The following is a 25,902-nucleotide window of genomic DNA, read 5'->3' as shown; positions in this document are numbered from 1 at the left end:
CTTGAATGAGCGCAGACGACAGTGGTTTACTATACGGTTCAACCACTCGCTCAATCGTTCACTCATTGGCTCACTCATAGCTCACTAGCTCCCATCGTCACTCAAGCACTCCTCCAATTATTCGGTGCCCATCTCTTCACTCTCTTGCTTGCTCGCTTACTGCATGCTCGCCCAGTTTACAGAGTTTGGGGCACGGTGAAAGAAACTGCTGAGCCATCTAAATCCAGCAGTACTGTGTAGTCCGCGATCAAGCAATATTCGTTTAACTAGGTGAAAATCCTGAGATTCCTTTTCGCTTTTCAATAGAGACCTGTGTAACCTTAATTATGTAGTGTTGTTGTTTTTATTTTTTGTGACATTGAAGTCATAAGCATTGAAAGATTTAAAGCTCAAAATAGACCTTTATTTAGACACACGAGAGAGACTCATTGAGGCCTGAGGACTCGTTTTCCCCGCAGTTCATCAGCAGGTAATTGTGTACACTGTGTGTTGTATGCGCATACCTGTACACGGCGACCTGTGATGTCACGTAGCGTTTATATCCACTTTACGACAGACACAACATACTTTGGTCATTTTCAGCTTTGGTGGCTCGTGGGTTGAAAATTACTAAATTGGCGTTACCCACGCAGCATCAGTCGGCGCCCCCCTACGGGCAGACTAAGGCCCGCGTGGAGGTCAGGTGCTGAGTCACCTTGTGCCGAACAGGGACAACTGCCACTGGGGGTGCCCTTAAAAATGTTTGTGATGATTTAAGGCGCTTGCAAAATTCCCTGTACGTACGTGTTTATTTTGAACTTCTTTCGCACCGTCCGTAGCCAACCGCGCTAATTGTAGGTGCGGGGGAAGGACAATAAACTAAACACAAAAAGCAGTTTTAAAGAAATTGGTTTTCAATCTAGATGTAAAAGTGCACAGCTGCATCCTCTGATACTCCCGGCCGTAAGGAGCGTTCTACAAATATTATTAAACTAGTTCAGGGTAAAAGTTTTCAATAAATACAATAATTAACCTGATATGATTTGTTACAATTTTTATGTAAAAAAACATTGTTGACGACTTGATTCAACTTGTATTTAAAGACGTACCCATCATAAACCACTCAATTTAAAGATTCCGTTATTTTTCTATTATAAAGAACAAAAATTAATTAACGTAATACTCTGTGAAGGGAAGCTCCTGTGTTTGAACGTTTTCGTATTGTTCAGGTTTGGACATTTGAAAATGTGTTTTTTTTTGTTCAAACCCAATTTGATCCGAAATATCTCAAACAATAAAAAATTGAACAATGGTTCTAGTTTTAATTTAATTTGCTGTTTAACGCTCTAACAAACGAAAAGAATGGAATCTTATATTTTGAATGGTTTCTGAATGACACGCACGAACATGTTTATGGGGCACTTAAAATCAATATTTGGGATCCTTAAAATAAAAAATCTCTGATTTTCAGATTTTTCATGTTGTTTGCGTCCTAAAAGCTACCGATGTACCACATTTCAGCTATGTACCTTGTCGGGAAATACCCTAGACGTTACTGGATGTACAGATTAAGGTCTTTCTTTACATCAGGGGTGGGGAACCTTTTTTTTGCCAAGGGCCATTTGGATATATATAACATCATTCGCGGGCCATACAAAATTATCAACTTAAAAATTAGCCTGTTCTATTTGGTCAAACAGTTAATTAACTCACCCCTAATGTGATGGCTGGAACTGCTTCTGTTTGGTGAGGCGTGTGATGTTAGCTGGTATTGATGATGTTGCTACTCGCAGCTGCTTTTCCAGGTTTGCTCCTAGATTTATTGAATTTTGAGTCCCGTCTGCGGTTGCCTTGGCAGAGCCACACCAAATGATTTCGCGGGCCTCATACGGCCCACGGGCCAGACGTTCCCCACCCCTGCTTTATATGGAGAGATTTAGCGGCTATAAAATAGGCGAATCAAAACGCTAATATTGGGTATAATAATAAGTACAGATATCCTTATTGTGCTCCGTTACAACTGTGTGGTGTAAGTGACCACAAAGTGCATCCAACATAATAACCTTGTTCGACAGATTCTATCCATTGGGCACATATTTAGGTAAACAGCTTTCCCCTCTGTGCACGGCCTGAGCAAAACGCCGCGGTACTCCTCCGAGACTTACGCACCAAGCAGACACCACGAGTCACCGAAAATCACCATCAGGTGGAGAAACCTGTGCACAATATCGAAACCCTTAATACAGATCGAATTAAATGATGTGCACACACGCATTACACGCATACACTCACCAAGGCAAACACCTTATTAACTTACAGACTGGGGGAGGTGGGAAGGGACATTTTAATGAGCGCCTATTAAAGGTGACACTGCACCGTGGGGGTGGTGAGCCAGCACTCTGCTGCTGCTGCCCCTTCATCTCCAGAGTGCTGCTGCTGCTGTTTACGCTGGTTTATTTCAAGTATTTTTAAAATATAATTACAACAGTATATTTCGATACAGGCGTCCCTCAGTTGCCATGCCCCCCCCACTCCATAGTGCGAATTTGCAGTTACGCAATTCATCTTTAGGGACATATTCACAGTTTCGCCCTCAAAAAATGTTAGTTAAAAAAATATGACGGTTTTATTTCTATGATTACTGTACGAATGCAGCGTTATTTCCAATTCACTTCAGTGGCGGATTTGTTGTTATCGTCCGGTTTATGATGCCGATTGGCATGCAATCACCATTCTCTCTCTCTCTTTGCCCTGTCCAAACGTGAACCGCTGCAATGTCTTATTGCTTTGTAACTCGCAGATGGCAGTGAGGCGGTCGCGGTCGTGGAGCTGCCAGTTCGCTTTATGAAACGTTTTCTGGCCCCCCTTCCAGACTTTCCTGTTTTCGCGTTGTATGTTTGCACATTGAACTTCTTTCGCACGTTACGTAGCCAACCGTGCTAATCGGAGGCACGGGCTACCACTGTGTGGGCCGTGTGCTCGCCGCTACCGTTTAGAGTTTGTACATTTGGCATTGCAGGGTGTCGTGGTTTGAGTTGTAAAACAACCCGGCACATTCACCAATAACACTGTGGTCGTTAAAATAAAAAAATATACATAATGGGTGACGTTTTGGGCTGTGGCCCTTCTTTATAGCACAAATAGGGCGATCAGAGAAACATTGGATAGTTATATTACTACATGTAGCAATATGTTCATGAGCGAGATGCCAATGTTGAGAGCTTCAGGAGAAAGTTGGTTTAGTTTTGTTGTTCCTCCTCCGTTGAAGGTGCACAGACAGACCACAGTCGGTTACCAAGTGGTCGATTGTGGATAATAATCTGAGTTGGAGACTGCACTCTACACCATGCGGCCTAATGATACAAACATTACTGGATTCATCTTCAGTCATGTGGCATGAAGTCTCAGGTGTGATACCAGTATTACGTGAATTGGTCCCCTGTTAATTGGATTTTTTTGTTTATGTATAAAGGTGTTGCCTGTATTTCATCGTCCTCGTGATACTGTGAATGAAAGATTGTGGATTACGGGGTTTTCTTGGGACAGCAGGCTAACATCGCTGGGTCTGCCCAGGTAACACACTGTGTGTCTGACCTTTATCCAGAGAAGCCTCGCGAGGCTCCTGCATTGTGGCGTTTGACCAAATCCTTTTTAACGAGTGCTTTACACAAAGCAGGAAACCGAGGTAGCTAACCCACATAAAATCCACGCATTCCAGAAGATAACACTTAAGTTCACACAGATGGGTCCCTAACCAACTTCTGTACAGTTGGCTTACCATGGATATATATACCCTAGCTTATTGCAGATAAAAGGAGTTTCATTGCCTGTTCCTCGCGGTTTAAAAAAAAATATTTTAAAATAATGTAAACATTCACAATTACATATAGATGTTAAACACATGCAGTGAATGAGAATTCGTAAAGTCCATGATTAATTTCTCCTTAGTCGACGTGCTTTGTATTGCACCTTGTTGCTTGTGTTACCGGCAGCCGGAATGCAGGTCTGGTGTCCCGTAACCCCGCGGCTGTCGCCATGGGTGACGTGGAGTTAAAGGATTTTAAATAACAACTGTGTTCTGTCAGGAGTGATGGGCGGAGAGGGAGGTAGTGTAGGTAAACCAGAAAACAATGGATCTCGGTGGATATCAGCGTGTAAACACTTGGATCTTTTTGTAAACATGGGCATGGTGCCGATAAGACTTGACACAACATACCAGTCATGTGTGTATAACAAACCATAGCAGCCATGTGTATAACACCATACCAGCCATGTGTGTATAACACAACATACCAGCCATGTGTGTATAACACAACATACCAGCCATGTGTGTATAACACAACATACCAGCCATGGTGTGTATAACAAACCATAGCAGCCATGTGTATAACACCATACCAGCCATGTGTATAACAACATACCAGCCATGTGTGTATAACACCATACAAGCCATGTGTGTATAACACAACATACCAGCCATGCGTGTATAACACAACATACCAGCCATGTGTTTAGCGAGTTCAACTGAGTCGCAGACATACTCTTGGAGGCAACACGTTTATTTAACACCAACACACGGGGTAACTGCCCCTTAGAATGCCAACCTATGGTGGTGACCACCAGGCTAGCTACACTAATTACAACGTAACTATCTACAGGTCCACGTGTTGGAGACTCTGTAGAACGTAGGAAGTAGACGAAGGTTGCTTCAGGATGAACAACAACGCCGGTCCCTCTGTGGGACCCGGCTTATATCCTCTGTGACGTGGCTGCCTCCGCCCTTGGCCACGACCACCTTCCAGAATCCACGAGCAGGATCTGGACCCCGACCATGTGACCACCCCTAGCCCCCACTTGGGGCCCCTTTGTAGACTTAACCGATCGTGTGTCTTCTCGGGTCAACCAGAGTGCACAGCCTCCAGTAACCCCTTTCCATACGGCCGGCACTTCCACACCCTGTCCAGTAGGGCTGGCACTGCGCGCCAAGCGTGGTGCCATGCAGCGCGATCCATCAGCGTTGCCCGAGCCCCTCTAGGGCCGGTACTACACCCACACCACTAAGGTGTCCGCGATGTCGCTACACCGCACGCCGTGCCTCTCTAGGGCCGGCACTACACAGTGACTTCCCGTGATGTCACTACATCTGTGTTAAGCTTGGTAAAACAAGATTGCCAGCTGGGATAGCACAAACATGACGTTATCCCAATAGACACAGAGCAAAGTAATTCGTGTGAGTAATTCCTGTTGAGGCTGACATGTTACAGAGTCGATTCATCTTCATCATCTCTCTCTGCGATGAGTAAAGCGAGTATCACCTGGTGTATGTGTTTCTGTGTGGGGGTGGTGAAGGGGGCAGAGTCAACAGTGGTTGTTATTTGATGGGGCCTGAATCCCCCGTAGGGACACTCAGGTTCCAACATGGGCTCATGAACAACAAGAGAGATCCCCAGTGTTTGAAAACACAAGGCCACTCTGACTTTGACGGAGATCCATATATAGACAAGAGGACTAAAGGCGAGGTTTGTGCTTCAAGTCAGTTGTATGGGACAGAAAGGCCCCACATCTCTGGCAGTCTTGATTTCAACTGTTGAAGGGATGAGATGGTATACAGGAGGTTGTGGGTTCAGATCCCGACCCTGACGCCTGTATATTTTGAGTTTGCGTGTCTCTCCCTGTGGCCATGTGAATTTTTATCCAGGTGCTGCGGTTTTTCCCCTCCACATTTAGAATCAACGTGCGTTTTGGAGTATTTGGCTCCTATAAAAGTTCCACTTGATCAGCCACTCCCATTGAGCTATCATTTGTGATAGCCAGATCGCTTCTGGAAAAAGAGCTGCGCAACTCAGTGGGCCCTTACCCGGTAAAAATAAAAATAGATAGCAGTAGAGTTTCAGAAGAGAGGTTGAACGCCGCTCCATATCATGCGAGCCGTCATGACCTTAAGTGGTGATGACGAGCAGGCGGCGGTGGTGGTGGTTGCAGAGTGGGGAGAGAGTGGTGTGAAGGGCTCGAGCTGGTCATGTTGAGACCAAGGGCAGCGGCACGAGCCAGATTTACCCAGTGCTTTGAGAGAACTCATCCGAAGGCAAAGCGTTGTATACAAGGCGGAGCATCCAGTCTTTTTTTGTTGCAATCTTATAGCATTAAAACCACATGCCCCCAGTTTGCCTTTATATTCTGTGCGTTCGCAAAACATTCCAAGCATAGTCTTTCTGAAAGAGAGTTCCGTGGCTCGATTCAGGCTTTTTTTTGGTAAATCGAGATTCGTTTTTATCATTTATATTTTTAAGATCTGGACTGTCAGAAGGAGCAAGATGGCAAAATAGTGTATCCACTCATGAAAGATGGTTCTCGGGCCTCGGTCATTGAGATGATAATGCTCTGATGGCGAGTGATGGTTTAATAAACGTGATTTACTGCCTTTGCATCGCCATGGCACTGCTGGCTGAGCACCAACTCGGAATTGTAGTCATGAATTCAAATTGCACTCAGGGTTCCACTCAGACAATCATTTTTTCCAGAGCATCGCTTTGTGGTAGACACTAAAACCCAGTCAGGAATGTTGAATATGCTCGCCGTCGAAGAAAGAAGGTGGTCATGGCATCGCACGCTTTCCGGTGGCACTTCTGCGGCCGTCTGGAACGCTCTTCTGATATTAGGAAGCCACTGGAGCTGTGCATTTAGTTTTTCAATCACCTTTTAAAATGCTTTTTGTTTCGATTTAAAGCTTTCGTGACTGCAAGGATTCATCTTCTTTGGTTCTTTCGGTAAAGTCACGTAGAATGAGAATAAAATAAGAAATTGATAAAAAAAAATAACACAATAATATAGTCGTGAGAATATTATTGTGTTATTTTATCAATTTCTTATTTTATTCTCATTCTACGTGACTTTACCGAAACAAATAAAATGCTTTTTGTGTTTAGTTTTGTTGTCCTTCTCCCGCACCTCTGATTAGCGCGGTTGGCTACGTACGGTGCGAAAGAAGTTCAACATACATACATGCGCGTGTACAATATCCATCACTGCCGTTGACGAGTAGCGCCCCATCGCTCGCTGGAGCCGGGGGGCACTTTGACTGAACGTCACTACAACAGAGCTGGATCTGTTCTAGATTAGTAGTTTAAGATGGTTTGTTATTCACCCTTGGGCTTAACGATCGCGTGCTGACCATTAACGCGGCGTTCCCTTGAGCCTCGGAAACTCGAGCGGCGGCACATTTTGTCTCGGGGAACTCTTACGTAACTTTTCGTGGAAAAGCGGGGCCCGCCGACAGCGACACTTATTGCCGTGTTTCGAATCGCATCGGGTAGCCCAAAAATAAATAATATTAATAAAACGTGGTCGTCCCCGTATCGGCGGGGCGGCCCTTACATAAGAGGAGGTGGGGGAGCGTGCTCGCCAGGGAAGGGATGCGGCGGCGGTGAGTGGACGGTGAGCAGACGGTGAGCGGACGTTCGCCGCGCAGCTTTCTGGCAGGCCCGGGCAGGTCTCGGCTGACGTTGGCCCCAATTTTAGCCAGAACGACAACAGCCTCAGGAATTCTGCGCGGGGTGGGTGACACGTGGGGATGGCGGGGTGGGTGACGCAGTGTGGGGGTGGCGGGGTGGGTGACGTGGTATGATGGGTGACGCGGTGTGGGGGCGACGGGGTGCAGGTTACGCGGTGTGGGGGGTCGACGGGCCAAACGGTCTCGCGCTTGCTGCACGGCAGCGCCTGCTGCCGTGTGATCCGAACCTTTGACAGCAGCAGCAATGGTGAGATACTGCGCTTAAATGCTAGGCAGCGTTCTGGGTTAGGTAGGTGGGTGGACGAGTGTGGCTGGGCAGTAGTGGATAGGTCGGTGAATAGAGAGGCAGACATTAGTAAAATAGATAGGTGTGTCGTAGGTAGGTCAGTACATTTATGTATAGGTAGCTAAGTGCATGGGTTGCTAAGTGGGGAGGTGTGTCCAGGCAAGTTCGTTGATCAACTCTGTCTGCAGCACCAATCGGATGTGGAGTGGACACTGCAGCCGTCAGACTTCCGCCTTCCTCCTCAAGGTAGCCTCGGGGGGATATCTCTCGCGCTACGTAGGACATGGAGCCACACAAGTTGACTGTGACAGGCATTTTGGTTCCTTTCTCACGAAGGGTGAGAAACCCTCCTGGAACTCAAGGCAGTTGTTTGGCCTGCTAAGGGAAAGTGTCAGATGACTGCCAGCTTGTAAATCAATTAGCAGCGGGGTTAGAGAAGTGAGTTGTGGGGGTGGGGGGACAGGACCCTCGGGGGTAGAGCGAGGGGGGGGGGGTCCTACATAGCATGTTTAGGGAGAGAATTGCTTCAGTGTTGAATCGTCAATGTCAGCACCCATGCAGGAGCTGATAATGAATAATTAGTTATGACATTTAGTATTTGCACCATTCTTATCGCGCAATGCTCTCAGAGATGCACCGGGTTTCACAGACACGGGCTGCATTATCACAGCAGCGGGGGCAATGCTGCTGCTGTGTAATCCCAATTGAGTAATGTGCTGGTTATTTCTCAAACGTGGCAAATTTGTATCCATGGCGCCGGCATGCGACAGCCTGCTCGTTTCAAACTACGTCAGGGGGTCTTTAGCATCCACCTGGAAGCAAGACGACGCTTAATTTACGACCCGCGGTCGTAACTATGGCTAGATTCGACCTGCGAACATCTGCAAGAAGCGCCTCGATATTCCGAGCAAATAGCATCTTCCCAGGCGGCGGCGGCCGTCTGTCGTGTTTTTGTATCGTTTGTTGTAACTGTTCTTCCCTGCCCCTCCTGGATATCTCTGAAAAAGAGCTTTACAGATTGTCGGATTCCTCCACGATATATAAATATTCTGATTCTGCAATATTCTGATGCTGGCATAAACACGCGCGTAGCAAGTAGCCCCGTCACGTCACCTTGCCGCTACCCCCGTTCATTTTCCTTGTGCTGCTGTGCGTGAGCTGCTAGACAGAGGGGGGCCGGCTCTGCGAGACGGTGAGAGTTGTGCCTCCGTCGTGCGCGGAGATTGCGCTGGATGGGACCGTGTTTTTTCAGTTCCCCGTCGACTCAAGTAGAGCATTCAGACTTTAATCGGCGATAGAAAAACACAACAAAAAGCAGTTCCCTCCGGCTGTCAATTACAAAAGAGTCGATTTATTTTTTGCTCAAGAGCCCCATTTATGTTTTTTTAAATGCGCAGTCTCCAGCAACCTCTCCGTGCACGCCGCTGTCTGCGACCCCCCCTCCTCCGACGGTTATATATCGGGGAAGTGTTGTCCTTCATTTATTTGGACAGCATTTGTAAGTTATTTCAGTCGCAAAGGCGCCCCCCCCCCCCCCACTGGAACGATTGTTTTGGCCAAGTGAAGAGATTTGCGAAGGTAGGGTTTTGTGTGGAACAGTGGCCTACACCTCCTGTTTGCTGCAAAGATCTTTATCACTCTTTATCAGAGCAGGGACTGTGTGCGCGGTTAATACAAACACAACTTAGCCAGCACAAACCTGCAGCTCACCACCGTCATCAATGTACTGGACACGAATAATTAATCCCATCCCCCTCCAAATCCACACACCGATCCCACTCACAAACAACTGCATTGTGTACAAGAATCGCTGGTCAACTCAACTGCCACCAGTCGCTTGCTGAACGTCAGTGGCTCAATTGCGGCTCCAGGCAAAGTGCTAATGTCTGGAGGGAATGTCGGTCATATGTTGTCCGTTTTGTCGAGTGGATGTTAAATAATAATGGCATAATTTCGGAGAGTGTACAATACAGTTTTAATTGCATTTCAAGATGTTAAATCGCAGGGTAAAGCGCACAACCACCCGTTGAGCCAACGGATGGCTTGCGGATTTGAAAGGAGGCATTGATTGCATTAAAAGTGTTGCGTGCCAGTTTTGGAACAGAATACATAATGTCCATGATGGTTACGTGCATCTATTGGTTACCTGCTTAAAACACCATCTATCAATATGAGCAAACCTGCATTCATCTCAATTGGGAGCCTCGGATTCAATCTTGATCTTGGCCATGCCACTATAAACACTTTGAGACGAGCCTTATGGGTCTCCTGCTCCTTTCTTTTCAGATGAATTTGCAGCCCTGGCTTAGTGCCCAGATCGTAAAAATAACACGTTGATGTTGTGGCTCACCACGTGGAAAGCAAAGCAGGTTAAACTACGTCTTTAATATCCCAATGTCATTGACCATGGGCCTGTCTTGGGGTGAAGCAGAGAAAGCTGCTAAAGACCGCCCGGCATGGCGTGAGCTGTTTGCGGCCTTAAGTTCCACAGGGAGCGAAGAGGCGTAAGTAAGTAAGTACCGTCTCCTGTCTGCTTGTCGCAGCTCTTATTGGAGAAGTTGCGAGTGCACTCGTTCATCGTTCCCGCTTGTGGAATGTCCCCAACACTCGGTGTTGTCGGGGGGGGGGGGGGGGCAGTTTATAGCCCCCCCTCCCTCCCTCCCCTTTTCCGTCGTCGTGCTGCACACCGCTATTGATTGTTCCCTCGGCTGTTCAATCAAACGTGTGCGACATTGGGACAAAATGCCTTCCCCTCTGCACGGCGGCGTGACACCATGCAGCAGCTTTCTTGTACGCCGCACTTTGACCCCGTTTTATGTATTCGGTTGCACCAGGCGTGCTTTGCGTCGGTTTCTGCCCCCTGTGTGCGGTGAATGGTGATTGAGTTTTGCCCCGATAATCAAAACAAATCCACCGCTAATCAGCTAATGCACTTCGTCTTCCTGTGAGACCTGACTGTGAGATATATTTTGTCTACACAAGTGGCTCTTAATATCAATGTATTTTTTTCTGGTTTATATTGGTCAGAGGTGGGCTGTCTGATATGGGAATACTCCATTAATTCCTCCACAAGCAGAGCACCCGTTTTTATTCTGCTGAAGGTGACGTCGTCGCTCTTCTTCCAGAATTTTAAGTCGCCCGTCAAAAAAAAATAACTCTTCCGATTTGTCTCTTGAATTCATTCCCACAACCCCCTTGCATTACGCACATTGTGTTAGTCCCGGGTCGCCCTCGCAAAATAGGTGGCACGGTTTCATCGGTCTCATTGAAGATGCTTGAACTTGTGCGACCTGACTTCGGTTCAGAGCTGCGGCTTCCCCCTTCACCGATCCACACTGACCAGCGCGGTGAAGTATGGTCAAACAACCCTCGTGACTGACAGAGCACAGGGAGGCTTCATCCAGCAGTTAATGGACAAAGTATTGTATATCATTATTATTATATATGTATAAAAAATTTAAGTTACAATGTTCTTTGCTGGAGCGTGAAAAATAATTTCCAAATGTGGCTTGACGCAAATCGCCCACTATCTTCCTGCCAGAACGCTCATTGAGCAACATCAACATTTGTCTCAACGCTTGGCTAAGAATTGATGAGTTGATAATGAGGGCCCACCGTGGCAGGCGGCCGATGGGGTTGTCCGAGCGGTCCGTCCCGCATGTGCCACTTGGGCGACTGTCACCGAGACAGTGTCTCGTCCCTCCCCACTGCTGCTCGGGAGTTTTTCAGGGATTTCTGCAGGGCGCTGTTGTTGTTCTGAGACGTTGTCTCGTCCTTCCACATTTAGAAACCTGCGTTCAGAGCGTTTTAGAGTTTTTGGCTGCTATAAATGTCCACCGGATGAAGCCACTTTCGTTGAATTGTCATTTTTGTGGCCAGGTCCCTTCTGAAAATAAGCTATATATCTCAGTGGGCTTTACCTTGTAAATAAGAAATAGTTTTCTGAAGCTGGTGATCTGCCCTGTGATAAACGCAAATAACGCAATGATACTATACGAATCATAATCTTGTTTTATACTAGAGGAATCCGATGAGCTATAAAGCTATTTTCACAGACGTCCAGTACTATGGTCACTCACGAGTGTCGTACAATGTGTGCAGGCGTCACGGCCCAAATATTAACTTCGAACTCTTCCTGCTCTCTTACCCCTCCGTTCCGCGATCGATGCTTTGCACCGCGCTCGTGTTGAGTTGTAATATAAAAAAGATATACATTTAATGTTTAAACTTTATTAATGTGGTGTTGACGCAGACAAGCATTCTTTAGCTCTCTCAGAGTTTTAACAGATGAGTTAACGGGCCTGTCTTCAATTGAGCAAGGTTATAAGAGCTTGGGAAAAGAGCCATGGGAGGGGAAAGACTCCCAAAAATGTTCTGACCGTTGCCACATTTGTTGGAAAGATTGGCACATTCCTCGAGTATATTTGCTAACGGGGGAAGACAAGTCCCCAGGCAGGAGATGGGAAGGCGCTCAAATTCAAAAAGCAGGTTCGTGACTCACCGGACTTGCCCGCGGGCAGCAAATGGCCATTCCAGGGGGCTTCCCGTCATCGATGAAGGCGTGATCTCTGTGTGATCCGCCAATCTCACTGCCCTACGCATTGCTGGGTTATGGGTGTAGCATCGCCACCACACCCAGAGTTTTGCCTTTTTTTTGTCCATGTGTTTTATATTAAATACACGACAAGCATCAAATTATTCTTACCGGCCTAAGGGAAGGTACAACCAAAACACATTTGGAGTTCTTTTACTTATATTAATCCAAGGCAGTGGCAGTTGCAATCCGCTTGTGAAATTTGAAGATGTCCGATTAACGTCTCAAACCTTGGCACCCTGCTACAGGTTGGCGTGCAGCTATTACGATTTTCAGCTGCCCCTCTGTGCGTCGGGTTCCATTGACGAGCATGCATAGAGTGGGGCTCCCAGCGTGCACTGCATGTCGTCATGTGGTCGGGATCTTGTTAAGGCTGTACGGGGGGGGGGGATGTTTGTGTTTGGGATCTTGGGGGTCTCGTGTCATGCGAGGGGGATACCCGTGCAAGGCCACTGGAGGGCGCGGTAAGCGGTACGCCTGGAGGTCACAGGTCAAGAGGAAAAGTCAAAAGTGATTTCTGGCTCTAGTTAGTATAGAGATGGTGGTGTTCATCTCCAGTTTACGGCCCTCAAGCCAGTGGCGGAAATTCCACATTCCAGTGGCGGGGGACGAGGCTATCCATAGGACAGCCGCTGTTTACTTCCCCACACAATGGTAACCCCGGGTGACCCCGGGTGGATGATTGGTTGTCAACACCCAACCGTCCCTCCCGATTATTTAATTTAATGTTAAGTGCCTGATAGGTATGGATCTACCAAAGAATACGTAATTTTTATTATTCGTATGAACAGCCTAATTAAGCTTTGCTGCGGCCGTTTATGTGGAAGTGGTGGTTGTGTGTGTGGTTGTAGTGGTTCTCGCAATGTACTACGACTATTTACTATTATATACTATTTTATTTTAACAGCTGTGTAGCTCTTTTTCAGAAGCGACCTGGCCGCAAATGATAGCGCAACAAAAGTGGCTTATCATGTAGAAAGTTATAGCAGTCAAATATACTTAAGAGATAGAGTTTAGGAATCGGGTTTGGGGTCATAGGTTAGGGTTTTGGTTTACGGTTAGGGTTTAACTTAGAATGTATGGTTTGGCTTTAGCGATTAACATCCAGAGTTAGAACCTGGAGACCTGAGTTTGATTTCCGATCACGGCCACCACCAACGCCAGTGGCGATTATCTGACCTGGACCTGGGCCTCCTCGAGATTGACTCAGGCCCACATGCTGTGTAGTAAACATCGCCACTGGGTGGGACGAAGGCGGCCGAGCGGGCGTGGTGCTGGCCACCCACCACCTTGTGTGCTGTGCTGGCCTTCATAGGCGCTGATGCTATTCGCTCACAGCTCTTGCCCCAACAGTCTGTTAGAGGCTACACGGGGGGATATTTGAAAGCTTTGATGATGAGGGTTGTGTTGATAGTGGTGATGTTCTTAGCTACAATGATGTCATACTGCCATCACTGTTCACCCCGGAGACCAAAGTTCATTTCCCGCTCGCCATCAAAATCGGTGACAGATATCTGAACTGGTCCTGAACTTCCTGTAGGTCAACTCGGCCTTAAATGAGTACCAGGTGTGGTGTGTAAACAGCATTGGGGAGTCGAAGGCAGCCAGGTGTAGTGCTGGCCACCCACCCCCTCGTGCCGTGCTTCCTTAATAGGTGCTCGCTCACAGCACTTGCCCCAACAATTCGTTAGAGGCTATGCTGGGGGATATTTGTCTTTCTATGCACATTCACTGTGGAAGTGGTGGCACATGTGAGTGTGCGTGTCTGTATGCGCTACCACAGCTCGCTTGGTGTAATGCTCCGCTGCGTAGGGCATCCAAAGAGGACGTTTAATATCACGTTCATAACATAATTGGTGATAAAAAAAAAATCTCCTTAAAGTCGCCCATCGCAAAAAATAACTAATTACAGTCACACCACGTTTCCATTACCACCAGATTAACGATCAGATGGTGTGTAATGGTGTAGGTGATCCGAGCGAGCGTTAGCCACATTTTCACGGTGGCAAGCACCGTCCTCCATCCTCTAACGCCGCAACCAGGAATTACCGCAGTTCTGGCTGTTGCGGTTGATGGCGCCGTCGTCGCCGTTAGTTCACCATTGTAGTCGCCCCTTGCATCGTTCGGACTGACGCGCCTCATGGGAGGGCGGCGGGGGTTGCCGCTCTCTCCATTTTCGCCCGGCGCAACGCCAATCAACTGGGGCGACCCCTCGCCGCACTGCCCCGTCCGCGACGTCCGCAGGGCTGCGCGTCTCGTAACGCGGGCCCGAGAGAGCGTGTCCTCACGGCGCGTCTCCCCCACCCTGTGTCTCCTCGCAGGCTGGGATAAGTACTCGTACGGTTACCATGGCGATGACGGGCACAGCTTCTGCTCGTCGGGCTCGGGGCAGCCGTATGGCCCCACGTTCACGACGGGCGACGTCATCGGCTGCTGCGTCAACCTCGTCAACAACACGGCCTTCTACACGAAGAACGGGCACAGCCTGGGTGGGCGTGCATGCGCGCGCACGCACGCACGGTCTGTGGTGATGTGGCCCGCGTGGAAGTGGTGTGTGACGGGTTTGGTAGTTGCGTGGAGGTAATGCGGCCGGAGTAGTGGTAATATCGGACAAACAGCGGTGATGTGACTGACACGGTAATTGTGCAGAGGTAGTTTCAGTCTGGTCTACTTGGCTGAAATTGTTACCAGATATCGGTGTGTGGTTTTTACACAGTGAGGCCTGTTCCTTTAAAGCTATGTTTAGAGTGCCATAGTGTCGTACCACCATTCTGGCGCGTTTATTTCCGTTTCCGTACCAGGTACCGAAACTGGAAAAATCTTCGCGCATTCTGTGGTCCGATTCAATCGTGAGGATGTTGTTTCATTACTGAGGAGAGAGAGTTCGTGATTCCGTAACCCATCCCCGAGATTTCAGTAGAATTGTGTAACCGTTGGAGCGGCAGCAGCGGCGGTGGCGCCGGCGCCGCCTGGGTTTACGCATCGCGCGACAAACCCCATGACCCCGGTTGGTTTCCCAGCCACGGCTGATATTCGCGGCAGGTGATGTCTGAACATTTGTCTGGGCACCCCCCAAACACCCCCTCCCTTCACCAGCCGACACTGCTATGCGTGGACAACAAGGATAACCAGATAACTCCCACTCGAGGCTTTCACCCAGTAGTCGATTGAGCATGGGCAGTAGAAATAAAGTCCGTTTACGTGAATGAGTGATGGCTGTTTTGAGGCTCGGTGTGTCATGTAGTGCGTTTGTTTGTGTTGGTGGAGCGGTGTGTTTGTGTTGGTGGAGCGGTGTGTTTGTGTTGGTGATGCGTTTTGTGTTGGTGATGCGTTTGTGTTGGTTATGCGTTTGTGTTGGTGGAGCGGTGTATTGGTGGTGTGTTTGTTTGTGGAGCGGTGCGTTTGTGTTGGTGGAGCGGTGTGTTTGTGTTGGTGATGCGTTTGTGTTGGTGGAGTGGTGTATTGGTGGTGTGTTTGTGGAGCGGTGTGTTTATGTTGGTGGTGTCTGTGTTGGTGGAGCGGTGTGTTTGTGGAGCGGTGTGTTTGTGTTGGTCATGCGTTTGTGTTGGTGGTGTCTTTGTTGGTGGAGCGGTGTGTTTGTGTTGGTGGTGTGTTTGTGTTGCTGGAGCGAGCGGTGTGCTTGTGTTGGTGGTGTGTTTGTGTTGATGGGGTGGTGCGTTTGTGTTGGTGGAGCTGTGTCTTTGTGTTGGTCTAATAGCTGCTTTGGATCCCATCTGCTCCCGTGTGCTATGTCTTACACGGCACTTGTTCCTCCAGTTATTCTGATAAACAGGGATGAAGTGTGTGTTTGTGTCTGTGTGCGCGCATGTGTGTGTCTACGGTGCGGGAGGGCAGTGGATAGCGCACTAAGCTATGAACCTGGCGACCCGAGTTTGCTTCCCACTCATGGCAAACATCACTGATCAATATCTGAACCAATTATGGGCTTCCCCTACATCAAATCCACTTGAAAATAGCATCTGGTGTGTTGTGTAAACATCAGCACTGGGGAGACAAAGGCGGCCGAGCGTGGTGCTAGCCACACCGCCCCTTCGTGTGCGGTGCCAGCCTTTGTAGGTGCCCACTAACAGTACTTGCCCCAACAGTCTGCAAGGGCTATACTGGGAGTCTTTGCCTTTGTGTGTATGCGGTGGATGCTTGTAAGCCATCTGTGCTGACATTTCTTTGTCTTCCATCCACCTTCTTCCCATCCCTTCCGTAGGAATTGCCTTCACAGACCTTCCGGTGAGCAGCGTTGAACCTCGGCACAACTTTAGTTTAATTTCAGACGCCTTTATTATTGCAAATGGGGCGTTCAGTTAGACTGTAGAATACTGCAGGGTTTGCCACTCGTCTGAATGCGAAAGCCACTCAAAAATGACTCCCTAAAAAAATTCATAGTCGGTTGAAAACAAGCCCTAACTCGGGTAGTTTCCGGCACCATGTATAAATACGGAGCTCGCGATTCCTCAAAGGCCACTACCTAGGCAATGGAAACACCCCACTGATTGGTCGGTATTAAAAAAATGTGTAAGTGTTGAGTCATTGGTGTTAAATGTAATGACGTGTGTATTCGATATACCCTGCGCAGTGCAATGTGCAACTCCACTGCCATGTATGACACTGCTTGCATAACAACGTGTTAGCTCGATTGCCGCTTGTACACATCCCACTGGGAAACATTCATCTGCAAGCCCCATCGGCTAGTCACACCGAATGTGGTTTAATTTCAGCAATTAAATCGACGCCTTTTTACCTCTCGTCGTATATACCCCAAAGGAGCAAAACAAGTGACAGAAAAGTTGTTGAGGAGGCTAAATTGTCACATGTCCGGAACGTGCTTCTCACGGCGCATCTTGCAAATTCTGTCGGAACGTGACGCGGTTGAAGATCACCAGGCGATGGAAGTGGGGGGGGGGAATTGAAGGCCAGAGGGCCGTGGGGCTGATACTGAATCGTGACTTTTCACCGTCAAAGTTGAGGTCCAAACAAAACATGACTCCCATGGATCTTCGGTTAACCTGCCAACATTAACCCCTATTCATAAGAGTTTTTTTTTATTAAATCGCATTTGTTTTTGGGCAATCTTTGGAACTGTACGTGTATAGTGCACTGCAACTTTAATGGGGAGCGTATGTATTATCAGGATAAAAACATCTCTGCGTTTATAAGTTTGCAGGGCATTGCTCATGGAAGTAATAGTTTTGGAGTATAGATTTAAACAACAAAAATGCATATTCTTGGGTCGTTCGGTAAAGTCACGTAGATCGGTTCAAAGAAAATAATAAAAAATAACCAAAAAATTAAGACGACCGCTTGTGTTGCGATGGAAACGTAGTTTTTTGTTATTTTTTGTTATTTTATTTGAACCGATCTACGTGACTTTACCGAAAGACCCAAGAATATGAATTCCTGCAGTCACGAAAGTTTTAAGTCAAAAATAATTGTAGGAAATTGGTATCAACCTTCTCAGAAACTTAATCTGAGCAATTCTTTTAACAAAAAAAAATATCGTTAATGTTTTTCGTGGCAATACCTGCTAAATCCCAAAATCCATATACTGGCAATCTTCCACAACTTGTTAGATTGTTCTGGATCTATTTCTAGTGACATCACTCACAATTTGTGGACTTGTTTTTTGAAAGGTGAGAATAAAGCTTGGGGGGGGGGGGGTATCATCATCTGCTCACCCACAGACACTGGTTCAGTCATAGCCTGCCAGAGATGTTGTTGGGTGAAGCCGAGGGCGGTCGAGGAGTGCCCTGTCTGGCTTGTCCAGCCCAGTTCACTTCCTGAAGCCCAATCTTTTTTCGATTTAAAGCTTTCGTGACTGCAGGGATTCATCTTCTTGGTTCTTTCGGTAAAGTCACCACGTAGGATGGAAATAAAATAATTAAAATAAAACATAATAAAATAAAATTCTCATGACGTTTCGGCCACAACACAAGTAGCCTTCTTCAGGTGAAGGAACAGAACTGTCGGGACTACAGCGCTTCAATGAACACTGCTAAGCTTGGCAGCGTCTTTTAAGCTGGGTGGGAGGAGCAGAGCGCCTTGTTTTAGAGTCGCGGCATCTCTTTAGAAAGGTGAAGAGACTCGTGAAGCGATTAACATGGGGTGAGCTATACAGTACCACCACTGCTATTCATTGGCGTAAAATAAAATAAAATGTTTCGCTCCGGATGACGCTGCAAAGTATCATCTGTATTTTGATTTACCTTGCTGATCTTAAAGGTGCATTGAAAAATTTGATACAGCGACTGATGCTTCTGTTGTTGTGGAGTAACTCATGCAGCCAGCTATGGCTCTAGGATTTGGTGTTACATGTTATTTATGTAGTTTATTGTAAAAATTCGATCACAGTCCCTATGATCACTGTTACGTTGCAATTATGGCTTTATTTTTTGGTGATTTCGAAAAGTTTTTTGGTTTGGACATGTTTGTTTGTTGTAGTACGGAGTTAGACTGATGGCCTTAATCTAAGTTTTATTGTGGTGGTTGTTGTTATTTGACTTGCATCCCACTGGGATTTTTTGCACACAGCGTTGGTGTACGGTGCTTTTTTCAGGAATATTTTGCTGGTTTTTTCATGTATTTTCTGTTTGCACAGTCACATAGTCACATTAAGATGTTTTTCTTGTTCGTGTTTTTGTTTGTTGTTGCGGGTGCACCCGATTCAAGAGCCGAATGGCTCACAGGGCTATACCAAAATAAATAAACTGAACTGAACCACGAACACCTGCGCAGTCACCGTACATGTCTCCAACCTCCGTCTCTTCTCCATTCCTTCCCTTCTCCCCGCCATCCATGCCCTCCCCCTCCCATGCCTCTGTTCCATCCTGGCTTGCCCGGCCCTTGCAGCCCAACCTGTACCCGACGGTGGGGCTGCAGACGCCGGGCGAGGTGGTGGAGGCGAACTTCGGCTCGCGGCCGTTTGTCTTCGACATCGAGGACTACATGCGGGAGTGGCGGTCGCGCATCACGGCCGCCGTGGAGCGCTTCCCCCTCGCGCAGCCGCACGGGACCTGGCAGATGACGCTGCAGACGTACGTCACGCACGGCACGCACGGACAACAATCCCGGGTGTGGTCTGCATGGACTGTAGGTACAAATGCTGTTAGCGAGCAAATCATGAAGGTCGGCACGGTGTGCCGAGGGGGTGGCGTGGCTACTATCAACGCCTGGCCGCCTTTCCCTCCCCAGCGCCTGTATTGGTAGATGCTGACTTGACGCAACCAATGGGAGGCCCAGGACTGGTTCAGATAATCACCGCTGATGTTATCTGTGAATGGGAATCGATCCCAGGTGGCCAGGTTTGTAGTGTAGTGCACAAACTGCTATACCAGCACTTCAACTTGCACACACGTACACGCACTTATGCGCTCTCCTGCATGCACCGCAGCGATCGTAGACCGGCAGTGGTGCCGAGTGAAGCCGAAGTGGTCCTTAAGTGTCCTGGCCAGTTTGCCCAAATCCATTCTGCGCAGGTGGCGATGGGGAGGGAGAGGCGTGTGCGTGGTGCCATGTGTGCGTTGTGGTGCGCGGCCTGCAAGATGGCGCAGTAGTACCCGCACTGTGCTACAACCGCATGAACCTGGCGTGTACGTCGGTGATGAGCGATGTCTGAACCTGCCCTCGGCCTCCTCCCCTTAGTTGAATCGGCCTCAAAAGGGTTGTGCCTGGTGCGGTGTATCAACATTTTTCATTGGGAGACGAGTGACATCTGAAACCTATCTGCCTCCCTTTGCTTGGCTCAACATTAAGCGAGTGCCTAGTGCCGCATTTAAACATTGCCACTGGCCACACGACGGCGGCCAGGTGTGGTATTGGCCACGGATGATGATTGAAGGAGCGTGGAGATCGCAATTTCCCGGTTGTATTGTTTGCCTTGTGCATTTTCAAATGTTCGACGCGAGGTGTAACCTTGGGTGCTTTGAGTTGCCGAAGCGCCACGTAAACGCAACTGTTATTATTATTATTATTGTGTGGGCTGTGCACGGGCTGTGCGGTCCGGTATCGTGGCGCGTGTGCCATTACGCCGTTGGTTTTTCGCCGTGGTGGTGTGGGCGCTCGCGTGGCACAGCATGATGGCCTCCTACCTGGTGCACCACGGCTACTGCACGACAGCGGAGGCGTTCGCCCGCGCGACCGGGCAGGCCTTCCAAGAGGAGCTCTCCTCCATCAAGAATCGGCAACGTGAGTGCCTCCCAGTGCACAGTGCGCAGCACGGGAAATTGGTGGTGCGTGCACAGGGCACGCGTCTCACATGCAGTGTAGCGGTTAGTGCGCTACACCACGAACCCAGTCACCCGGGTTCAATTCTTGCTCAAGGCCAATTGTAAACATCGCCTCGAGGGAGACAAAGGCGGTCGGGCGTGCTGCTGGCAAGCCACACACCCTCATCATGCGTGCCGGCCTTCACCGGTGCTCGTTAACGGCACTTTCCCAAAAAGTCTGTTAGGGCTATACGGGGGATCTTGGTCTTTGTTCGTGTCTCACATGTTGTGTTGAACAGGTAGTGCATCTGCCAGTCATCTCACAGGGTTAACTCCCCCCTCCATGCGTACGTACTAAATGTATGGCCCCTCGCCTCAAAGTGCACCTAGCCTGGCACAAGCGCTGTGGTGATGTCACCACCACTGAGTGGCAAATGGCGGCAGCTTTTGCCTTCTCGAATGCAGCTGGTGCCATCTGTGTTGTGTGTGTCATGCGGATCGTTTGTGTTCTTCAACAAAGACTTTGTGCTGCTGCTGTCTACATGAATTGCACGCATTTTATTACAACACTCGTTGGGATAGCACACAGGCGCTATTGATTTCCGACCCCAGCCGTTTTTCTGTGAACCCCGTTACCCCGTGTACCCCCACCCCTACCGACCTGGGGACCCCGGGCTGGCGTTTCTGCAGGGAGCATGCATTCTGTCCCAGGGTTTATCGTCCACACTACTGCCTCGCTCTTTGGACACAAGATGCCAATCTGCTCGTGCGCGCACACGCACGGTGTATTTTTGGTCGCCTATTAAAAGCGAACGGCCTGGTGGATTATTTTAACGATGCGCGAGTATTCCTCGTTTGAGGTCATGCGGCATGCGTACGGATGAGCCTGCAAATTAGCATCCGTGTTTTGCGTGTGTGTGTATGTGTGTATGTGCTACAAACCTGCCGACCCGAGTTCGATTTCCACTCACGGCCAACATCAGTGACGATTATCTGAACCGGTTCTGGGCCTCCCCTAGGTCGATTCGGCCTCAAATAAGTACCTGGTACGATGCGTAAAAATATCGCCACTCGGGAGAGAATGGCGGCTGGGCGTAGTGCTGGCCCCTCGTGTGCCGTTCTGGCCTTCATAGGTGCTACTCGCTAACAGCACTTACCCCAACAGTCTGTTAAAGCTATACGGGGGATCTTTGTCTTTGTGCATGTGTGTGTGTTAACATTTCATATTCACCAGTTTGCTCTTGGTGGACGTTTGAACAAATAGTATCGTACCCTATACTCCTTGTATTGTGCGCGATCAGCTGATTGTGCCGGTGGCGAGGTCAGGCTGTGGTGGATACCTCAGCACCCTTGTGAGGCTTACACAGTGTTCTGGGTGTTCAGCCTCAGCATTGTTTTTAATCTTGGCATGCAGTGGTTTGCACTGCGTAGCCTTGGAAATGCAGCGTCTCATTCACATGAGACAATTTACCTTATTTAATCCGGAAGACACCGTTTGCTTGTTCTTGTTGTTTATATGTATATACGTTATGCTTGCGTGTTTTTAAATAACAGATTCTTAAGCCAAATGTATCCGCTCCTCTGTGCTCAATTATGGAGAACCCGGGTTCAATTATATTGTTTATTGTTGTAGCTTGCTGACACACACCCACTGCTTCATAGCTCATCGGATTTCTCCTTCAGTCTAAATACTGATTCCGATTCTGAATTCCAGCAGACAACTGATCACCAGCATTGGTTGGGCCTTCCAACCGCTGTGCAAGTGGTAGGCCTCGCATGTCAGCGGGCCAGATGCAACGAAGGCCCGGTCACGGCCTCCGGGTGGTGGGTTCCTCGCCCGCAGTCGGCGAGACTAAAGCGTGAGACGTTGGTCTGCGTGCGTGCGTGCGGGTCACGTGCAGGCATTCAGAAGCTGGTGCTCTGTGGGAGGATGGGAGAGGCCATCGACACGACCCAGCAGTGCTACCCGGGCCTGCTTGACCGCAATCCGGAGCTGCTGTTTCGCCTCAAGTAAGGGGGCACGTTGCGTCTCTCCACCGCGCCGCCAGATCCCGGCCGCGCGCAGGCCATCAACGCTCTTGGTTTATCTGCGGCCTCCCGAGGGTGGAGACTGTTTTCACGAGCTCTCGGCCATGGGACGTTTGGCTTGTGTCCCGCCGAGCGATTTCTCTGTGCGAGCGGCAAGCGTAGCGGGGTTAGTGCGCTGCGCTACGAACTAGGCGACCCGAGTTCGATTCCCTCTCACGGGCCACCCACCGCGTCGTGTGCCGTTCCGACGCTCAGACGAACAGCACTTGCCCCATCAGTCTATTAAAGGCTACACGGAGGATCTTTGTCTTTGTGTGGCAAGTACATCCGGAGGAAAACCCATTCAGAAGTGGCGTTTGCAATATATTCCATGCGGATTGGCTTCTGCTGTCTTCACATTAACCCTGCCCTCATCTTCATCCGATCGTCGCTCCAAAACGCCACTCAAACGTCTCACTGGCTTCCCTCCCCACGGAATCGCGAGTGTTTGTTGCGTAATCCATGCCTATGCTGGGAGGCGTCCGCCGGTTGTTTAACTTACTGTGGATGAGAGGTTTTTCTCATAGCCGAAGGTACATTCTGCAGAAAGATAGGAAGACATTAGGATATTGTGTTGAAACAGATTATACAATTGTGTTGTCAGCCCAATTATTATTGTTGTTGGACGGGTGCTGCAATAATCAATTTCTCATTGTTGTTTGTGCCGTCGTTGCGGTTAGGGGGAGAATCCTACGCCCACACCGGATCCCAGCAGTGTCAACTCATTGCTTAGCATTAGCCTCTTCTGGCCATACAAAAATAATTGTATTTATAGAAGGAGAACTTAATCCTGTCAAATTGTTTTCCTTTTGCCATCATTAGTATTATAGGATAGTTGGTGTAAGTTGTAGACTGGTGTTTTGAGTGAAAAACACAATTTTAGAACCAATAATCCTGGTCTCACAATGGACTCTCCTCTTGTTGATTAGCGCACTGTCCACCAGTCCATGACGGGCCTCCAGGTGGTCTGTGGAACAATGGATATCCAGCTTGATCCCGAAATAATATTTTTGCTTCGGGCATTAATTCATATTTCACTCATTTAATTTAAAAAAAAATTAACTCAGATAAAGTACGCTGATTTCCACCACGGAGGCAACTGTAGAGATCCCGTATAGAGGGTATTTGGCCTATTCTTTCACGCCGGGATACATCTTCCGTCACGTTGGAGCTAATTTAGCAACGGCCTTTCATGTGGGCAGCACTTCCAAGTGATGTCTGCGTCTGCCAAGAGATCCCCGTAGCCTCGGCAAGCCCCCGCGGCTTCGTAACAACCGGTCCCACGCGCCGACCGCCGTGGCTCCAACCACGTGTGTGTGTCCCCATCCCGCGTGCCGTGTCCCCCAGGGTGCGGCAGTTTGTGGAGATGGTGAACGGCACGGACAGCGAGGTGCGCTCCCTGGGCGGCGTGCGCAGCCCGAAGTCGCAGGAGCCCTACCCGGCGAGCCCTCTGCGCTCCTGCCACACGCCGGGCTCGAGCCCCGCGCACGCGCAGGTCGCGCCCGTCACCGCCGCCGCCGCCGCCGCCGTGACGACCGCCGCGGCCGCCGGTGCCGCGCCGGTGCCGCGCCCGGCCACCTCCTCGTCCTCGTCCTCCTCTTCGTCGTCCTCGTCGTCCTCCAACGGGGCCTGCACGCACCCCCTGAGTACGCGCCTTGGCGCGTGGGCCCGGGCGCACGGGGCACGGTGACGTAGGTTTGTGGGGAGCTACGGCGCAGGCCGCGCCGGTGGAGCTCTGAGCTCCGAGCGGGAGTGGTGGCGCAGCGCCAAGCTGTGACCGCCTAGGTTTGATTCCTGGCTATGCGTAACATCGGTGGCAAGTGCGGCCGGGCCTCTCCTGCGTCAAATGGACCTTGAGTAGGTTCATGGCGTGGGTTGTGAACAACAGCACTGGGAGACGATGGTGGCCGGGCATGGCCACACCACTTCCCTTTTTTCCATGTCTGCACTCATAGTTGCCGCCCCCGCTCACAGCGGTTTGACCCTCTTGTCGCTCTTTGACCCTCGTGTGCCGTGCCGACCTTCGTACCGTGCTCGCGAACAGCACTTGCCCCAATAGTCTGTTAAGGCTATACAGAGGATCTATGTCTTTGTGTGATAGGTGAGGGGGCGGGCAGCAGTAACGGTGTGTCGGAGGGAAAGCCGCCCGGCTCTGCCCGGCACGGCAAGCACACAGCCAACCACAACGGCAGCTCCAACACAGACGACAGCAGGTCAGTGTCGCCGGCGTTCGTGTGCGCGCGGTGGCTTGGCTCCTCGGCGCCCTGGCGGGGGGGGGGAGCCGCGTGCCATGGTGACCTGTAGAGCGGAGAAGCGACGTGCGGAAGCCGTCGTGGCAGCCCGCGTGCCCTGTAAGCTGCCAGCGGAGAATTGAGAATTGCCAATGTCTGTGTGAATACGAGCTGATTTCAACCGCAGCGGGTCAGTGTTATTTTTTCGCGATGAAATATAATAGCCACCCGGTCGTTGTCTTGAGTGTCCATCTCGCTAAAGTAGAAGACTCGGGGGCTGGTAAAAGCGTCTTTGGATGTTAACTCTTGTCAGTGATCAGCAGCGACGCCTCCCTTCTTACGTGGCTCACTCCACCTCTCATTTAATGACACGTAGCCAACCCCCCTGTTCTCCCCCGCCGCCGCCCCCCCCCCCCGTGTGCACGCCCGCAGCAACGGGGATGACGACGATGACGAGGAGGACGAAGAAGAGGACGAGGAGGACGACGAGGAGGAGATGGACTACTACAGCAACGGCGTGACGGAGCCCGCCGAGACCAATGGCGTTCTTAACGGCAGCTGTAAGCACGACGGCGTGGTGACAGCGCGCCACGACGAGGAGGAGGAGGACGAGGCCGACATGGGTACGGCGCGTGGGTCTCCCGTCGCCCCCGTAGGGTTTTATTAACATTGCTGTTTAGCTATTTTTATTGTACCAGATAAGGCCTGTTGAGGATGTACAGCTCTTTTTCAGAAGCGACCTGGCCACAAATGATAGCTCAACGAAGTGGAGCTTCGTTACTATTAATGCGTGTTCGTTATAAATTTCGAGGGAAAAACCGGAAGACCCGGAGAAAAACCCACGCTCCCCACAGGGAGAGAGACACCGCAAACTCCAAATATACAGCAGCAGGCGTCAGGGTCGGGATCGAACCCACGACTTCCTGTATACCGGGCGAGGTAGTTAACATCTCACCACTGTTTCCCAGCGTGCGGAACCCCGCGGTGGATTCCGCATCATGTACTCATCCCGAGTGAGT

General features: G+C 49.6%; 1 protein-coding gene across 2 annotated transcripts in view; it reads left to right on the top strand.

Annotated features, from left to right (window-relative positions):
- The window catches only part of LOC116952127 (ran-binding protein 9-like), a 67,637-nt gene that overhangs the window by 24,559 nt on the left and 17,176 nt on the right, over window positions 1-25,902 (top strand). For both annotated transcript variants that reach the window (XM_032971181.2, XM_076074034.1), the window contains exons 4-11: window positions 14,691-14,858; window positions 16,592-16,614; window positions 19,231-19,415; window positions 20,453-20,565; window positions 22,487-22,595; window positions 24,000-24,298; window positions 24,754-24,865; window positions 25,316-25,506. In XM_032971181.2, the coding sequence (XP_032827072.1) occupies window positions 14,691-14,858; window positions 16,592-16,614; window positions 19,231-19,415; window positions 20,453-20,565; window positions 22,487-22,595; window positions 24,000-24,298; window positions 24,754-24,865; window positions 25,316-25,506 (1,200 nt within the window). The remainder of the gene's footprint in view (window positions 1-14,690; window positions 14,859-16,591; window positions 16,615-19,230; window positions 19,416-20,452; window positions 20,566-22,486; window positions 22,596-23,999; window positions 24,299-24,753; window positions 24,866-25,315; window positions 25,507-25,902) is intronic.

This window comes from Petromyzon marinus, chromosome 45, assembly GCF_048934315.1.
Source record: "Petromyzon marinus isolate PM22_M1 ecotype Great Lakes invasive population chromosome 45, UKy_Petmar_22M1.pri1.0, whole genome shotgun sequence".
In the NCBI taxonomy this organism is placed as follows: Eukaryota; Metazoa; Chordata; class Hyperoartia; order Petromyzontiformes; family Petromyzontidae; genus Petromyzon; species Petromyzon marinus.
The sequence above is the reverse complement of the archived record's forward strand: the minus strand, read 5'-3'. Positions and strand labels throughout refer to the sequence as shown.